General features: G+C 41.2%; 1 protein-coding gene across 1 annotated transcript in view; it reads left to right on the forward strand.

The window, feature by feature from the left end:
* klf7b (Kruppel like factor 7b) overlaps positions 1 to 16,989 on the forward strand; it is an 84,438-nt gene that overhangs the window by 44,180 nt on the left and 23,269 nt on the right. The window contains exon 2 of the mRNA XM_008288268.1: positions 14,898 to 15,549. Coding sequence (XP_008286490.1) covers positions 14,898 to 15,549 — 652 coding nt within the window. The remainder of the gene's footprint in view (positions 1 to 14,897; positions 15,550 to 16,989) is intronic.

Below are 16,989 nucleotides of genomic sequence, written 5' to 3' on the forward strand. Positions count from 1 at the left end.
GCCGCCCTGCAGGACGCCTTGGAGACAGTGGACTGGGACATGTTCCAACACAGCTCCGGTGATGACGTCAGTTTGTTTACGGAGATGGTTATGGGATTTATTGGGAAACTAGTGGAGGACACTATCCCCAAAAGAACTATCAGGTAGTTGCCCAATCAAAAGCCGTGGAGGGACAAAAGCATCCACGACGCTCTGAAGTCCGGCACCGCAGCCTACAACACAGGACTCGCTACCGGAGACATGGGACTGTACCGCGCCGCTACGTACAGCGTCTGCAGAGCCATGAGGGAGGCCAAGCAGAGGTACGGGGAGAAACTGGAGTCACAGCTGCAGCAAAGGGACATCAGGGGACTGTGGCAGGGACTATGAACAGTGACGGACTACAAAGCAACACCGATGCCCATGGTGAGTGCTGACATCTCTCTGGCCAACGAACTCAACAACTTTCCTGCACGTTTTGAGGCTCCCGGCCAAGAGGTGCGCTTCCTGCCCGGCAGAGAGGAGGAGAAACGCATCGTGACGGAGCATGACGTGAGGCGGATGTTTCAACGCGTGAATACCAAGAAAGCTGCAGGACCTGACAGTATAACACGCCGTGTCCTGAAAACCTGTGCCAACCAGCTTGCACCGGTGTTCACGGAAATATTCAACCTCTCGCTCTCCCAGTGCATCATCCCCAGGTGCTTTAAGAAGTCTGTCATTGTTCCTGTCCCCAAGAAAACCTAGCCCAGCTGTCTTAAAGACTGGACAAAATTTCATCACCTCCTCCCTACCTGCCTTTTTGGCCCCCAAAAAAGCGAATGCTGTTCATGAACTTCAGCGTTCAACACCATAATCCCCTCCAGACTGGTCACTAAGCTGCAGGACCTCGGACTCACCTCCTCCCTGTGCAAGTGGGTCTACAGCTTTTTGACCAGCAGACTACAGGTGGTTTGAGTAGGAAATCACATGTTCCCCTCACTCATCCTGAACATTGGTGCCCCCCAGGGCTGTGTGCTGAGCCCTCTGTTGTACTCACTAACAATAACTGCCTGTCCACATCAGACTCTGACAGCAGTGGTGGGTCTGATCTCCAACAACGAGGAGGACTATTTAATGGAGATCACCCACCTGGAGGACTGGTGCAGAGACAACAGCCTCCTCTTGAACCTCAGGAAGACTAAAGACCTGATTGTGGACAACAGCAAGAAGCAGCAGAGGGCATACCACCCACTCAGGATCAGCGGGACAGAGGTGGAGCGAGTGGAGAGCTTCAGATACCTGGGTGTTAACATCACGCAGGACCTGACGTGATCAGATCCTTTTTGCACTGTCTGGAAATTAGATTTATTTATTTCTGCTATTTCTATCAACCTCTCTCTCTCTCTCTCTCTGAATCCGTGAATCCATTAAGACACTTGTGGAAGGTGTCATGTTTTAAGTTCCCTTACAATCCATTCACACATTGGCTATAAAAAAAAGTGACTAATACTTGTGAATTGCTTTAATAGTCCTACATATAGCACTTATAAGTATATGAAATGTAAACTTTCACATAAGAGACTGAATGTTAAATGATACCAGCAATCAAACCAGAGCTGTGCTTAATTAAAATTGTCTGCATTTGCAAAACTATGGTTTCAATCGGGAAATATAAGACAGAACAAGTCAAAAAAGATTTGAAATCTCACCACACATTTGACGTCAACTTTTTTGAAATTTAAAGAAACATTTTTTGACTTCAGTGTTGCTCAAAGCTCTGTCTTTCTGGTTCCTTGCAGTTTTTATTTATCAGTATGTTTGATAAACAAAATAATGAATTAGTCAATCAGTTAATGTTAATGTTAGTTAATGTTGTCTTGCCAGTCCGAGCCATGTTCAGTGTTTTCAGACTAACCTTCGGATCAGAGTCTCGTTCTTCCATCAGGTCTCGTCTCCATTAACCTCTTTTATTGAAGCCTCCTCCTGCTTTTCAAATCAGACCCCGCAGGACTCCCCGTTTGTCATGCTGCTTTTTCAATCAAGACAGAGTGAGAGGATAGCTGATCACACTGACAGCGCACACAGGTGTTCACACAATCACCGTGTCAGCGCTGTCACTGCAGTAATATTGCGTTGTGTCTTCTTCTTTGTCACTGCTGATATGTTTGCCTGCTTGTGTGTGCGCTCAGATGAGGTGAACCTGGATCATATTTTGGACCTTTTGTTAGTATTCAGTGGTGTTTGTGTATGTGATGGTGTCACAGTGGAGCTGTGTGGGCTTGTATTTTTGTGTTCATGTGAAGAGATGTGAAAAACTGTAAGACAATCCTCAGCCAGGACTATCATTTTTTATAAACTGAGTTTCTAGGCAACTAGAGGTATTAGCATTTTCAGACAGAATATTAAGTATCTGATGTGTTAGTAACTACAGCTGTAATAACAGCTGCATCTGATAAGTTATGCACATAATAATTAAGGTTATGCAACCAAATCAGTCTGCAAGTAGAAATTCAGTCACTGACTAATACGAGAGACCTGAAAATGCTCAAGGTTCCAATAAAAATTTCATAAAAAGACTCCATCACTTTTATTATTGATTATCTTCATTGTTCCTTGCGTGGCATTGAAATGCACAAAACATCAAATCTTTTATTGTCTTGAAACTCAACCACTGTTTTTATTGTCGCGAGTGTGGGATGTTAAATACTGTGAAGTCTCTTTAGTTCAGCTTGAATTTGACAAATGACAAAAGGGTTCAGTTCCATAGAGGTTTAGCCAGGTTTTATCATTTACATCCTTCTTTACAAGCACAGATAAAGAGATTTTTTTTTGCATGGGAATAGCGGTGCAGCCAGACACTGATCTGTCAAAGCTGAACAGTTAAGAGACTGAACACCTTCAACCAGAGATGGGAAGCAATCAACTTAGATGAACTTCTTTGTAAAGTTAGTTTTATCTCCATCTAAACAACAAACAGCAGGTTATGTTAGTTATTTGTACCTTTAGTAGCACCGGGAGTGAAGAAGGTGATCACTGTAAGTGTTGAACACTCTGGACCCATTATAATAATAATAATACAGTTTAGATGTTGACACCTTTTAAAACATTCAACAACACCTTACAACACATCAATACATCTATATTCATTTGTCTTTATTTAATGGTGTTTCTGCCTTCTTCAAGGTCAAGAATCCGAGGAGGACAAAGCACCAGTATGTTGTGTGGTTGCATAACATGTATAATGGGAGTTAGATAGTCATGTTCTCTTATTGAGGCGAAAATAAACAATCACAAGGCCTTAAACCAGTTGAAACTTAAGAAATAAAGCATGACAGAAACTAGTCAACCAAATTACTTCAAATAAACTGATAATAACTTATATATGTATATATATATACACATATCGCATACAAAACTTGGTGCGACACTTTTTACTGCTCTACTTCCAATGATCAGCACCTCACTCCACACTAGGTGTGTGAAACCTTTGTATTATTTACAATTCCAGGTCTCCCTGATGTTTGATATCCCACCTATTACCTCCACAGTACAGAAAAGAACAGATAATTCACATTTTATAAGACTTGTTAGAATCTGCTGCAGTGTTTGTTTTCATTGGGATATAAAATATCAGATTCTTGCTCCTCAGTGACATAAAACCGAGACGAATGCAGTGAAATGTCACCGTCATAACTACATCAGAGCCCTGCAGTGTTCAGAGAGGCTTTACTGGTGTTGGATGCAGGAGTAGTGACACTGCTGGAAGCGGAGGCAGCTTGAGATGGTAACTATCCAGCAGAATGATTTTGGCTCATAACAGCAGCTGGCTCGGGGACCAGTGCAGTGTAGGCATGAGGAAACTGGTGTCTCCAAAATGGCAGCTGTCCATAAGCATTATTTGCCACATTATTTATGCTGCTGTGTTACAGCACAAGGCAAAATGCATTTGGCCTGGGGCTGTTTAAGTTTTGGTGTATAAATCCTAAAATGCTTCAGTGTACAAGCTGATACTTTACACAGAGCTGTGCGTCTCTGACCTCCATCCAACACCTTTGATATGAACTGTAACACCGACAGCGAGCCAAGTCTTATCTCCCAGCATCAGTGTTGGACATCAGTAGAGCTCATGGGGCCGAATGGGATCAAAATCGTGTAGCAAGGTTCAGGAATCAGAAGACTGAAGGCTGGTATAGTAACTTTTTAACATCCATGACTTTGAAATGACATGTTTAACTGTCATTTAGGTGAGATGTTTATGGATCGATAAAGTTTTAGGCCGTAAAGAATGTGCAAATGAGCAAAATGGGTAAAGAAACTGATGCCATTTCGGTTGTTGCATCTGTTTGTAGAAATTGCAACAGCATGATAAAGAAAATAAAATGCGTCAACACTCGCTTTAATTACTTATAGAAATATGTAACTGGGAAGTTTTTCTCCGTTTCCAACGATGCTGGAATCATCAACTAGTTTTCAGATTTTTGAAGTGATGCACTGCTGCCACTGGCTTTCATGGCACCACACATTCACTTTTTGTCTCATTTATACAGTAAAAGTCACTGCTTCTATTAGTTTGAATCCTTGATCAGAACTATCTAGTAATAAAAAACCAGAGGATTTAAAAGTATTAGAGGCTGCAGTGTTTTGTGACTAATGGTTATAATTTTGCACATTCACTCTTCAAATGTGAGCTGAAATGACTCGGTGAATCTGACACCGTGTGGAAAAGGAAGCATTTATTTTAGTAAAACATTTATGCTCTTCAGGCCACTGTTAATGCATCTGGTTTTAAGCTGTAATGATCAGATTGCAGGATGTGTAGTTGTAAGTCAATGTGACACTACTGCAGTCAGCTCCAGCGTCTTCACAGGCAGCTTCACACAAACTGCACTTCAGTCTCTTAACAAAGCAGCAAACACACATCCACTCTGCAGCACTGAGACTCGCTCAGACATAAAGGCAGCAGCTCGCTGCCAATGACTCCCGTTTGATATCGTACACACTCCCAAGCATGAGGCATCTCATATTCACACACATCAGTTAAAAGTCATTATGCTCTTCTCACTCTTACAGACACGCACATCCTCTGTGTACACAGCCACATCAGCAAATTAACTGAATAAAGAGCCTCTTTTTGCCTTTCCTTTTGAGTGGCTAATTAGCCATCAGAGCCCGCTGTGTGGAGAGAGCGAGATCCATCAAGAGGTAGAGCTTCAAAGAACAGTTTATGGAAGCCAAAGCACTTTAATTAGGACCTATTTGTACCAGAAAGCAAAAAGAAAAAACATAATTTGAAGCCAAAAGCTGCATAATGTGGAGGGAAAATAAACACATTCTAATGCACACACAGATAAAGAGAGACAGGAACAAACTCAAAGGGTTTGAACTGACAAGATGAGATCCTCGCAGCAGCAGAGGGAGCAGAAACTGATTCTACACACTGAGACGTCACTTTTCTGACCTATCATGACGTCTTCACATTGAAAAAGGACCATATCAGTGCTTCTGCTTCTTTTTGGTAATTGTCTTTAATTTACATATATTTTAAACAATGGATAGTCTTTTTTTTTAGCTATAACATTGCTCTGTTGTAGATCTACAGTGCCTATAAAAAGCATTCATTCTTCTTACAGGTTTTCCCCTTTCATTGCTTTTTAAATCAAATACATAAAATAAGAGACTGCATGAGTATTAACCCCCTTTAAACTGGTTTAAGTTAACATAGGTGCAGGCAGTTGGTGCGAAAAGTCACACAAATGGTGTAATGGAGATCATCTGAGCACAGTTCATGTGTATCAAGTGATTGTAGTATAAACACCTGTATGTGGAAGGTTCATTCACTCAGTATTCCTAGTTTTAACTACATCATGAAGACAAAAGAACACTCCTCTTTGTGAAACGGTTATGAAAAAGCATAATTCAGGGAGTAGATAAAAGAATATCTCCAAGCCACAGAATATCCTTTGGAGTACAGTTAAATCCATTGTTAAGAAATAGAAGGAGTATGGCACATGAGTGTATCTGTATCGTTCAAGAAAGAGACGAGTGAGGGAGGCCACCAAGACAGCTATGACTTCTCTGTTTTCACTTACATGTCATAGTGTTTTTTTTTCGTCAACTGTTGTCAAAAAGAAAAAGAAAAAAAAGCTAAATTAGCCATGATTAAAAGATGAAACACAGTTAAAAGAAAAATTTCCAAAGGGTAAGATTTTTTTCCCTCTAGGTACTAATTACAAATGTACATCACATTTTCACCATTTACATTGTTGTCATACACGTTTTTTTTAATTCAAGCTTAAAGAATTTTAAAGCAAAATACGATCCTTTCAAAGCCCTCCATGTTACTGGCACTGCTTAACACTGTGTCCAAGGAAGAAAAAACATAAGCAAGCGTTAAAATCACTGCCTTATTAGTCAAAAATGTAGTTGTGCATGCAGTTTGTTTCATATTGTACTTAAAGTTAAAAACTGAAATGAATTAGTAACGTTATACCCACTTTTGAATTCACTGCAAAAGAAGTAACAAAGTTTAACTGTGAATTTGTTTAAAACCTGCCTCACAACTGAAGGTGTGGCTGCTGAGCTGGAGGCAAAAACAACCTGTTCTCATTCCCAGCATGTCAAATGCTGCTGTTTTGTCAAAGCAGCTGGCGTCTCAGAGATATGGACAAGATGTCCTTTGGCCTCGATGCCACCTGCATCAGTATTCAACCGTTTTTCCATTTTAAAATAAAATGCAGCCTCCTTGGATGGGAGGAGATGGTGTAAGTCACAGGAGTATCGTACGGGAGACTGAAGTTCATATCCCATGTTGAACCATTATTAACTTTGTTTTATTTCATGACCTAACTTTCATTTTCACTCAATGTTTGGTAAAGTCTAGGCTGCTTGGTTCGGTTTACAAAAGAGCATAGTGAGGGTTAAATTACACCCTTTCACAGCATAAAGCACCTTATGAAGAAACTTTTCATGGCCAGAAAAGCAGCAAAAGTGAGGACACCAGCTGAGAAAGTTTGGCTATAATCTTCTGGCATCTGTTTTTAGGGAATTTTATAGGTCAGTCGGACTATTCTGTGTTTTGAAAACAACATCTGCCCAATTTGTTCAAATGTGACATCGTTGGGTCCTGACAAAGTGACTGTATGTGACCAGTTGGTAGTAAGACCAGGCTTGTGGAGTCCATCAGGACACAGTGCGGGATCTGACTTGGACATAAATAATGTTGCCTTCAGAGAAAAGCTTGATGAAGAGTCTGTTATTTTCTGTTGGCCTCTACCTGACTTCCCCATTTGCATCACGAGTTTCCCACCATGTTTATCCCCTACTGGCTGAGCTGCTGCTGCTTCATCTGTCTGCCTGTCATTACACAGATGTCATTATCTTCAGAGTGCAATGAGAAACACATTATTAGATCAGGACTTGTGAATAAGGAAAGATGTCACATCAATTGGTCTTAAAATAAGGCCACTTTATTATTATTATTATTTTTTTTAGAAAATATTGAATGTTGTCCTTCACTGCCAACCAAAATTACAAAAGCAGACAGAAGAGACCTAGAACCTTGCAGCACAAAAATCTGTTGCTGTTTCTCTTGTTGTTCAGTCAGTCATTTATATTGCAGGAACCACATGTGAAGCAGATCCTTATAGGAAGTGTCACTTTACAAAATCGCACAAATGGCTTAATTTCACCATTGTCCTAATGGAAATGCCGGTAATAGCCGCATAACAGCGACGCATGTAAACACAGACGGAGCATCTCCTGCTGAATCCACTTCAGTCTGTTTGTTGAGCTCCGTCCTCAATGATCCTTTGTCTGTCAAAAGCTCTTAGCGCTGCCATTCAGAGCCCTCTGCTCCCTGCATTCATTATTAATGGACCTCAGCAGGCTCAGCGCACAACACACACACACACACACACACACACACACACACACACACACACACACGGGACCTGGTAGCTATTTTAGATAAGATATTAAATCAAACACTCACATATGAAGGAAAAACAGAGGCTGCAAGAGGAGATTGTATTTTTCCACTGTTTTTATCTTTGGCTGTGTGTATGAAAGAAGAGCTGGTCACATGAAATACATCCACACACTGATCACACACAAATATAGCCGGTTTTCCAGGCAAACTGAATCTCTACATGGACGTTTACAGCTTTTTAAATATAGTGAAACATAACCACAGCTGACTCTTACTTCAGCATCGACCCTGCATTTGCCGTTAACCTTGTCTGACCTTGACCTCTTGTACTGTTGCATTATTAAATCAACTAACAGCGAGAGCCATGAAATAAGCAAACAGGACACGTGTGAAAATGTACCGTGAAATACAGAAATAATGACAATTTCTGACACCGTAGAATCCATTCTTCTGTGTGTTTATATGACAGCTCTCCTGTTACTGACTTCTTGCACAGATTAAACAATGGGAACTCTGGTGCACCTTCAACTGAGTCGCCCCTTCTGGAGAAATTCTTCCTCTTGTTGAACATTCACACAGAAATACTCAACACTGCAGGATAATGTAACATAGTACAGAGTTGTGGTGCTGTCATTTCAAAGAGCTTTTGAATAGCCTTTGCTATTGAAAAAATGGCAGCCACTGAAATCAGAGTTGTTCAGCAATAGTCAGTAATTACATAATAATTTGTAATAGTAATTATTGCAGTCAAGAATAAAACACTGCACTGTGTGCTGCTTTCACATCACCTCATGCAGACCATTACTGGGAAAACCCCGATGGGAAAGTCCCACAATTGTAACTGAAGCTTTGTGAATAAAACTGAAGTAATTCTAAGCAACCAATAACCAGTTTGTTAGCTGTTTTAGTAGCTAACTTAACATCTGGTAATCTTAATTATTATTGAGATCAAGATAATTTATCATGACAACTCATTGATTTTAGGTACAGAATATTTTTATCACTCTAATAAGAACACTGCTTTCACTTTCATGTTGTGCTACATTCCTGCTGATGTACAAATCTTTGCATTAAAATTAGAATTAAAATAATCTTCACCTGAATTCGAAGCATCATCTTGAGAAAAAAAAGTATTTTTAAAAAGTTGTACCAGAAACACCTCACTTGCTAAACATCTGCTTATCAATAGACCGTACTTTTTACCATTGTTCCCTAAACGCCTCGCACGCAAGCTTGCTAGTCAGCTGAGCACAGAGAAACCTCTAGTCTCCACTCAGTTACTGCCACACAGCAGCTCAGGGTGTGACCAAAGCTAACTTTAAAAAATATTTTCAGGTGTAAACTTTTAAAATGAGGCATTGCCCAAGAAGAAACAAGAGTAATTTCATCTACACGGGCTGTAATTTTTAAACATCTATGTCGCATCAGATCATGTTAATTTAAATACAAGAAGCTAAAATTATGGTTATGATGAATATTTGATTAATTGGGCAGCTGTGCTAGTTTATTAAAATGCTTGCAGTTACATTTATTGTAATTGCAATAAACTATTTATAGGAGAATAAACTACACTGTCATTTATTTGCATTAAAGGCAAGCGAGCAATGTGCTAGAACTTACACATCAGAATATCAAGTCCTCTTATTGGCACCATTTCGCCAGAATGATATTATGGCAATATTAGTTAATTCATTTGTTCTACAATCTCAATTTAGAATCAGAAGCTTCTTTGTTAGTGCGGAACTCTGTGCTGAAATTTTTATGCTCTCCCATGTTTCCATGATGTGTTTTTATGCACATTTTGAAGTTATGAATTAGAAAAAAATTGACTGAAATTGCAAAATTTTGAAAAAAACAAAAAACAATAAACTTTACCAATTTTGCTAAGATGTTTTCACGCTTGCTTGAAGTAGTTTTTTGATGTTTTCAAAAAAGAGTTCATGCACTTCATGGAAGATGGAAATAGTCTTCTTCTAAAAACTTCTGATGCCCCAAACATTTAATTTGCATGACTGAATGACTATTTCATTTCATTGTTTTCCTTTTCTCCGGGCCACTTGAAACACGGCCAGTACCAGCTTACGGGAAAGGCTAATTACATTTGCCTGGTTAAAAAGCAGGGCTGCAAGGTGGCGCAGTTGGTAGCACTGTTGCCTCGCAGCAAGAAGATCACCGGTTCACGTCCCGGTGGGGGGGGGTAGTTGGACGACCATGTTGTTCCCATGCTGCATGGGTTCTCTCCGGGTTCTCCGGCTTCCTCCTACAATCCAAAAATTCAATAATTGGTGATTCTAAATTGTCCGTAGGTGTGAATGTGAGTGTGCTTGGTTGTCTGTCTCTAAGTGTGGCCCTGCGATAGACTGGTGACCTGTCCAGGGTGTCCCCTGCCTTTGCCCTAAGTCGGCCCCCGCAACCCTAGTGAGGATTAAGTGGTGTATAGATGATGGATGGATGGTTAAAAAACGGTTCGCGAAGACTTCCCTCTCCTCATTTTTTTTCTTGTAGACGTTCAAAGTTTTGTTTCTTTTTCTTTGAGGCATTTTTAACAATTTGCAAACACTTGGTTTGGTTGTTTCTGGATTCTTCTACTCGGTTTATCGTAGCCATGTGGCCTAAATATATTTGTTCCAAAGCAGTTAATAGATACAAGCTTAATTTGCATTTAGTCATGGCAATTCAAAATTTTGCTTCAAATGAAATGCGGCTAAAGTCTTTTTTTTTCGAGTGAAATGGATCTTTTTAAGCTCAGTGTCTAATTGTTTGGGCTGATGATTCAACAAGGAGAGATTCAAATCCATCCTACTGCACGCGCGCGCGTGTGTGTGTGTGTTGTTCGATGTGACCTTTCTCCATATGTTGTGGGACTGAGCAGGGGAACAGGAGGTGAAGCCCTACACATGCTATCAGTCTGAGCTGTTAGCCAGCAGCCGCACACACACACACACACACACACAGATGCACACAAACACACACACGCACACAAACACACACACGCACACAAACACACACGCTGCAGGCCTAACATGTCATTGTTACCTGATATTCATGGTGTGTAGGAGAAACAGACGCAGGAGAAGGTCATACGTGTGATGTCAGAGGCGGTGCGTTCACTGCCGGCCTTGGGTTTGATCGCCGCTCGCTCCTCCTGCACAGCCTCGGGCTCCCTCTACCCTCTGTCCTCCCCACCCACCTCCCACAATCCTCAGCATCCGTCCAGCCCCCGCCAGGAGACATGCGGACCTTTCTATTTTGGATTTTCCAGTCAGAGCTGAAACAATGGTGCAGCAGAAAGCACTGACGAAGACTGTATTTACTGTATCAGAGAGGACTAATATTCACAGTGCTGCAGTCGTGTCTCTGGATGATGAATAATGCATGTAGCACGTCACCAAGTGGAATTCTGCTGAGACCTGGAAAGGATAAGGAGAAGTGTATTTTAGATAAATATTTGCATTTTTTTTTTTTTCCTGCAAAACTTTCTTTTCATTTCAAGAAAGATTCTGCGTGTGTCCTGCAAGCAACATTGGCCCAAATCCCTTTGGATAAAAGCTTCATCTCCATTTACTTTAACAAACGTGAAGAAGAAAAAAAACACTTAAATCCATGGCAACAGTGTTTAAATTATATATTAAAATACTCATCTTTACAGCCTTTATATGGTCACGTCATTTTAAATCTGTAGCTGTGTAAAAAAGCAAATTAAAAAAGTTAAGCAGGAACAGTTATCCTGATGTCGGAAGTCCATTCTAAATCAAAGCTACGCTTTAGAAGGTTACACAGAATTTTGCATCTTAGTTTGAGTATGTCTGTGGCAATAATATCATCTATTGTAAAGTCATTTTTGTTGTAAAATCAGCTAAGAAGCTAAATCTCGTTAGAACCAATGGTCAGCCCAGAACCATTAAAAGAAGACAAAATCATTTACAGTTTCTTTCAAAATCACTGACCAACATCACTGAGTGATGTGCTGGTCTTGTTTTGGCCTTTGTTTATTCTGAATTATCTCCAGAAATCCCCCAAAGATCTGAAACTATCTATATAGAACTTTGTGTTTATCGTCCTTTAAGCTGACAGTTTCTGCCTATTACAATGGCTGACCATCACTCTACAATCCAACCAATGCTTCACTTTTATCTTGTAATAAAACACTTTTCTGCTTAAGCTTCACTCCAGATAATCTGAGGGCTGTTTGATAACCTCCAGTGTCGGTTTCCAGATGCACTAGCAGTGACTGATCTAATTCAAAAAGCGATATAACAGCCCCTTTAGCATGATTGACTAGATATTGTATTACACTGAGCAGTTAAAGACAGGAGTACGAATACCAACAAAGCAAAGCGACTAACGGGACAGAAAGCTAACCAGAAGGTTTCCCTCGCAGCGCTCGTCTCGGCTTTACAAAAGACATTGTTATTGGGCATCTGTACATGTATGCTTATCACTCTCAAGTTTCCTTATGAAGCAGCGTAACCCCCCCCCCAAAGAAATATCTTTGATTCATATTCATATGCAAATGCACATCCTCGGGAAAAAAAAGACATTCTTTTAAAGAAGAAAGAGAGTAAAAGGAGGGAGAGGGAAGTTCAGCTTATCGCCACTCAACAGATGTTCAGACTAAATGTGCTGGTTTGTCTCGTCACTAAGGCTGAGCGGAGTAAAGCTCCGGAGCTGGACGGTCTGAATGGACGGAGTCAACCAGCTGCAGCTAAAAAAATACATTTGTATAGTGGCTGTAATTTGCATCAATGACAGAGGTGGAAGGAGCCAGAGGATCAGGATGAGAACCTTCAGCTGCCAAAGGCCTTCGGCCAAACAGAGGAAATTAATTTTCCACGAGGAGTCGCTGAAGTCTTGACGCTGCAGGACAGTCAGGTAGCTTCAAGAAAGTGCCTCGGCTGGAAACAACTGAGGGATTACGGGAAAAGAACAGTAAAATGCCACATTATCTCATAAAAATACAAAATCTTTAGCTCACCTGGTGCAGGTCTTTTATAGAGGTCATCAAGGAATGAAAATAGGCACTTCATGTTCGAATAAAGAGTTTTTGCATTTCAATTTTTCATTGTTAGATGTCACAGTCTACTTTACAGTAATTTTGCTTTGTTCTCGGTTGTAAATTTACCTTATTTTACAAAATAGCCTAAATATACCTGACTTTTGTTCATGTTTGAGTGCAAAAGATATGTTCAATGAATGCATATTTTATCAAAGCATATAGAAGCGATACACAGTTTAATAGACCATAACTTTTAATGTTTTGAGTGTGTGAAGAGTTTTGTAAAGTTAAACTTGGTTTTAGAAGCGTCTCACCAATTTGAAAAAAAATAAATAAATGAAAATCCATAAGTCCAACAGGTGTTTTATGAGCAAAACTGGACGAGATTTCGCAGATATTTGTAATGAAATGTTGATCACATCAGCAGAATTCAATTATAAAAAGGAAAAAATGTGTTAATATGTAGGTAAAACATGAAGACAAGTAACACAGTGTTCACGTACTTTCATTCTGCTGCTTTGCGATGTGATGGTCCAACATCTGGTTTCAATGTTAAACAATCCATCCTATCCAAGGGACTTTTTACGCTTCTGTTACCCTTTAATAAGGGTTGTTTTTTAGCTTACATCCTTGTTAAACAGGTGTGTAAGCTTCACTTTTATCTCCTCAGATCTTGGTCTCCTATAGCTCCGCCATGCATCTCATGTTTTCTGCCTGACAGGGCAGAGAGAATTCCAGTAATAACAAGTGTTGCAGATGGGAGAGATCAAAGCAGGAACAAGATCGAACAAACAGTCCCGTGTAGACCTCAAAAGCACAGTTGGTAGATCAACTGAGGGGAAGCAGGAATTACAGAAAAGCATAAAAGTTTAGAGAGAAGAAGCGTAGCCTTGAGGTTATAAAAGTAGGTTAGTGCCTGGAAGGTTTTTGGCTCACATCCCTCGAGGTAATGTGGCAAGTGCCCTTGACCGAGACACCGAAGGCCAACAGAGGAACAACTGTGGTGATGCTGTTTGGCTGCCAACAACAACTGTACGGTTCTTTTGAAAAAATGTCTTTGGATGAGTAAACAATTTGAGAAATACTTGCTTATTTTTCCTCGCTTCTCTCCCCTCATCATCCCTCCATCCTTGGTTTCTTTGTTTGACTTTCTCTCTGTCATCTCACGTTTCTTGCTCCCTCCATCTTGCATATAACTTCCATGGCTGGTTGATTTGGGTGAGCAGAGGGAAACAGGCAAGGCTTCCACAGTTCAGGGCTCCGGAGAGCTCGGCCAGGCAGCAGCAATCAATCACACGCTAAATCCCTCCTCTCTCAGGACTGCTGTGTGCCAGGTGACATGGTCAACAGCTGCACAGAAATATAAAGCCTACAGCGAGTGTCTGAATTTAAATAGACAAGCGAACGGGGTCTCTGGAAACAGTTCGAGGAAAACCGCTGAGTATACCGATATGTGAGGAGATTGCAGGAGGCAACTGCATTGGTGGTTTTTTACACTTTTATACTGACAACCTCTTTCAATTATAGAAATAATGACTGTTCTCACTTAGCGCTGAGGGTAATAGTTGCAACACCTTCACAAAATCTCCCAGGGTTGAAGACTGTGAATAGAAGGTGTGACTTCAACATGGTAGATTGCCATTCATGTCCAAGTTTCAACAAAAAAAATCTGAATTGATTTCTTTTAACTGTTATCATGGCCTTTGTCTATCCTTAACTAATTGATTTTTGTTTGCAAAACTGACCAAACATGAACCACTGAGGAAGGCAATCTGGAATGGCTACTTCTGCAACAAGTATTCCTCTAGCATATGAGGAAATTGTATGAAAGTGTTTGAACCTGGCAGCTAACATCCAGATTTTCAGTGTCCTTGCTGAACTAATGCACTGACTTGTGTTGAACCAGGTTAAATCTTTGACATACCATTAAGCAAATAAAGATGTGGTCTGATTAAAGGTGTAAGAAACGTGTAAAATCTTGGTTTTGACGTTTGCTGTGTCCTTTTCTTGCAGACATGTCTAGAGTTGGAGCGGTATCTACAGACGGAGCCCAAGCGACTCTCGGAGCTCTTCGACGAGGAGCTCGACTGCCTCTTAACGCCGGCCTTCATGCCGGGTGGTGACAGCGATGAGGACCTGATGGACCCCCTTCTCCCCAGCCTCCCCGACCAGCCCAGCCCACCTCCGTTACTGGTAACCCTCCCCAAGGTCCAGGCCAAAATCCTCCAGGTCCCCAACCCCAACAAGAGCCAGGCAGTAGCTGGGACTGAAACCCTCACGGCCAAGGACCAGGTCCTCGGAGGAGTCAGCGCCGCACAACTTAGCGCAGCCGTCACGTCCCTAACACCGCCGTCATCACCGGAGCTCGGCCGACACCTTATCAAACCCACACAAACACTCACGGCGACAGCAGACGGCACATTAACGCTTAAACTGGTGGCCAAGAAAGTGGGATTAGGGGCAGCTAAGCTGGTGGCAGCGCGAGCGTTACCGTCCCCGCCGAGCCGAGGAGGAACTCTCAGCGACAGCGAGCAAGGAGGAGGAGGAAGTCTGGGAGGCGACGTACCAGAGAACAAGAAGAGAGTCCACCGGTGCCAGTTTAACGGCTGCAGGAAGGTTTACACCAAGAGCTCCCATCTGAAGGCACATCAGAGGACTCACACAGGTAAAATCATTTACATATACAGATTCTTCATTTACATTCTTTAGAACTACCTTCAGGATTAGGATCCTAATGTTTTCAAATATTTCTTCTCCGCATTCCAACACTTAAAAGTTTAAATGGCACAGTGATTATAAAGTTACATACTTGCATACTTTCAGTTTTAATCTAAGGGCATTAGCATCTCACTATAGGGCTTTTTGATCAACAGAGTACCAATTTGTTTCATGTAGGAAGTTCTGGGTATTTTGACCGAAAACAGGTTCCTTAAGATCCTAAAATATTAGTTCCCAGCAAGAATTAGACGGCAGTCAGGTCTGAGTGTCTCATGAGTGGTCATGCAAGCAAAATAGAGAAGCGTTTGGCCTCGTCATTTGATGAAACTCAATTTCCAGTGTCACAATGGACATCTGCTAAATTTCAGCAGAAGCTTGGAGACTCAGAAAAACAAACTGTATGCAGAACTTGCGGAACTGGTGCTAAAATGTGTTTGGTTCCCGAAAGGAACTGAGGCACAAACAAGAACCAAACTGCTTCTCTGTAGGTTGAAAAGCCCTAATAATACGTTGTGTACCTGAGGCACCAAATTTGGAACATGAAAGATTACAATGTTTGCTGCCCATACATGAACATCAAAGAAAAAATCCCTGAAACAAGAAGTGAAGTATCGTACAGACCTGCCAGCATCAGCAGGACTGATGATGCCTGTGGGTCAGAGACTTCAGATTTAGGATAAAATATTAAAGATTATGACTTTATTCAAGTTTAATCAACTTTTCCAGTTACTCTACACCAACTAAATTTATGAGACTTAGACTTAGTACCTCCGATAATGTGTTTAATCCTGAAGCTGTGAGTAAGATTCAGCACACAACCCAGCACAGGCACAAAATCCAGACGATACCTCACCTTGTGAGTTGGTTGAGCTTCTGAAGAAATCTGAAAGGAAACGTATGTGATATTTGAGTTGTTGAAGGAGATTAGAACCTTCTTCCATCTTTTTGTGCTTCTCACATGATCCTTCAGAATTATTCATTTGAGTCTTGATACCAGCTCAGTGCCAAAAGGCCCTGCCTCTGTAATTGCCTGATGATTGATAGACTGGTAGTAAATGACTTTGCAAATTCAGCCGTGTCCAAGTGGGTCTGACATGCAGCTTTAGCTGCTTACTACAGCTGTCCTCTCGGTGACCCTCAGTCAGAACACACACCAGGCTAATGTGTCCAGGGGCAGGAAGCGTGAGCTCTGTAGGGTAGAACATGGAGCCGGGCTTTGGGTTGATGAAGGAGACACATAAGCAGAGTTGACTGATGCAGACAACGATGGCTAAAAACCTGAACATTTATACTCTTGGTGGAAGAAATTTTACTCAATAGTGAACAGTCTGTTGTATTTTTCTGAATAGCTGCCACAGTGAGAAACAGATTTTGTGAGTTTGAAGCC

This window comes from Stegastes partitus, unplaced genomic scaffold (assembly GCF_000690725.1).
Source record: "Stegastes partitus isolate 25-593 unplaced genomic scaffold, Stegastes_partitus-1.0.2 Scaffold550, whole genome shotgun sequence".
Taxonomy (NCBI): domain Eukaryota; kingdom Metazoa; phylum Chordata; class Actinopteri; family Pomacentridae; genus Stegastes; species Stegastes partitus.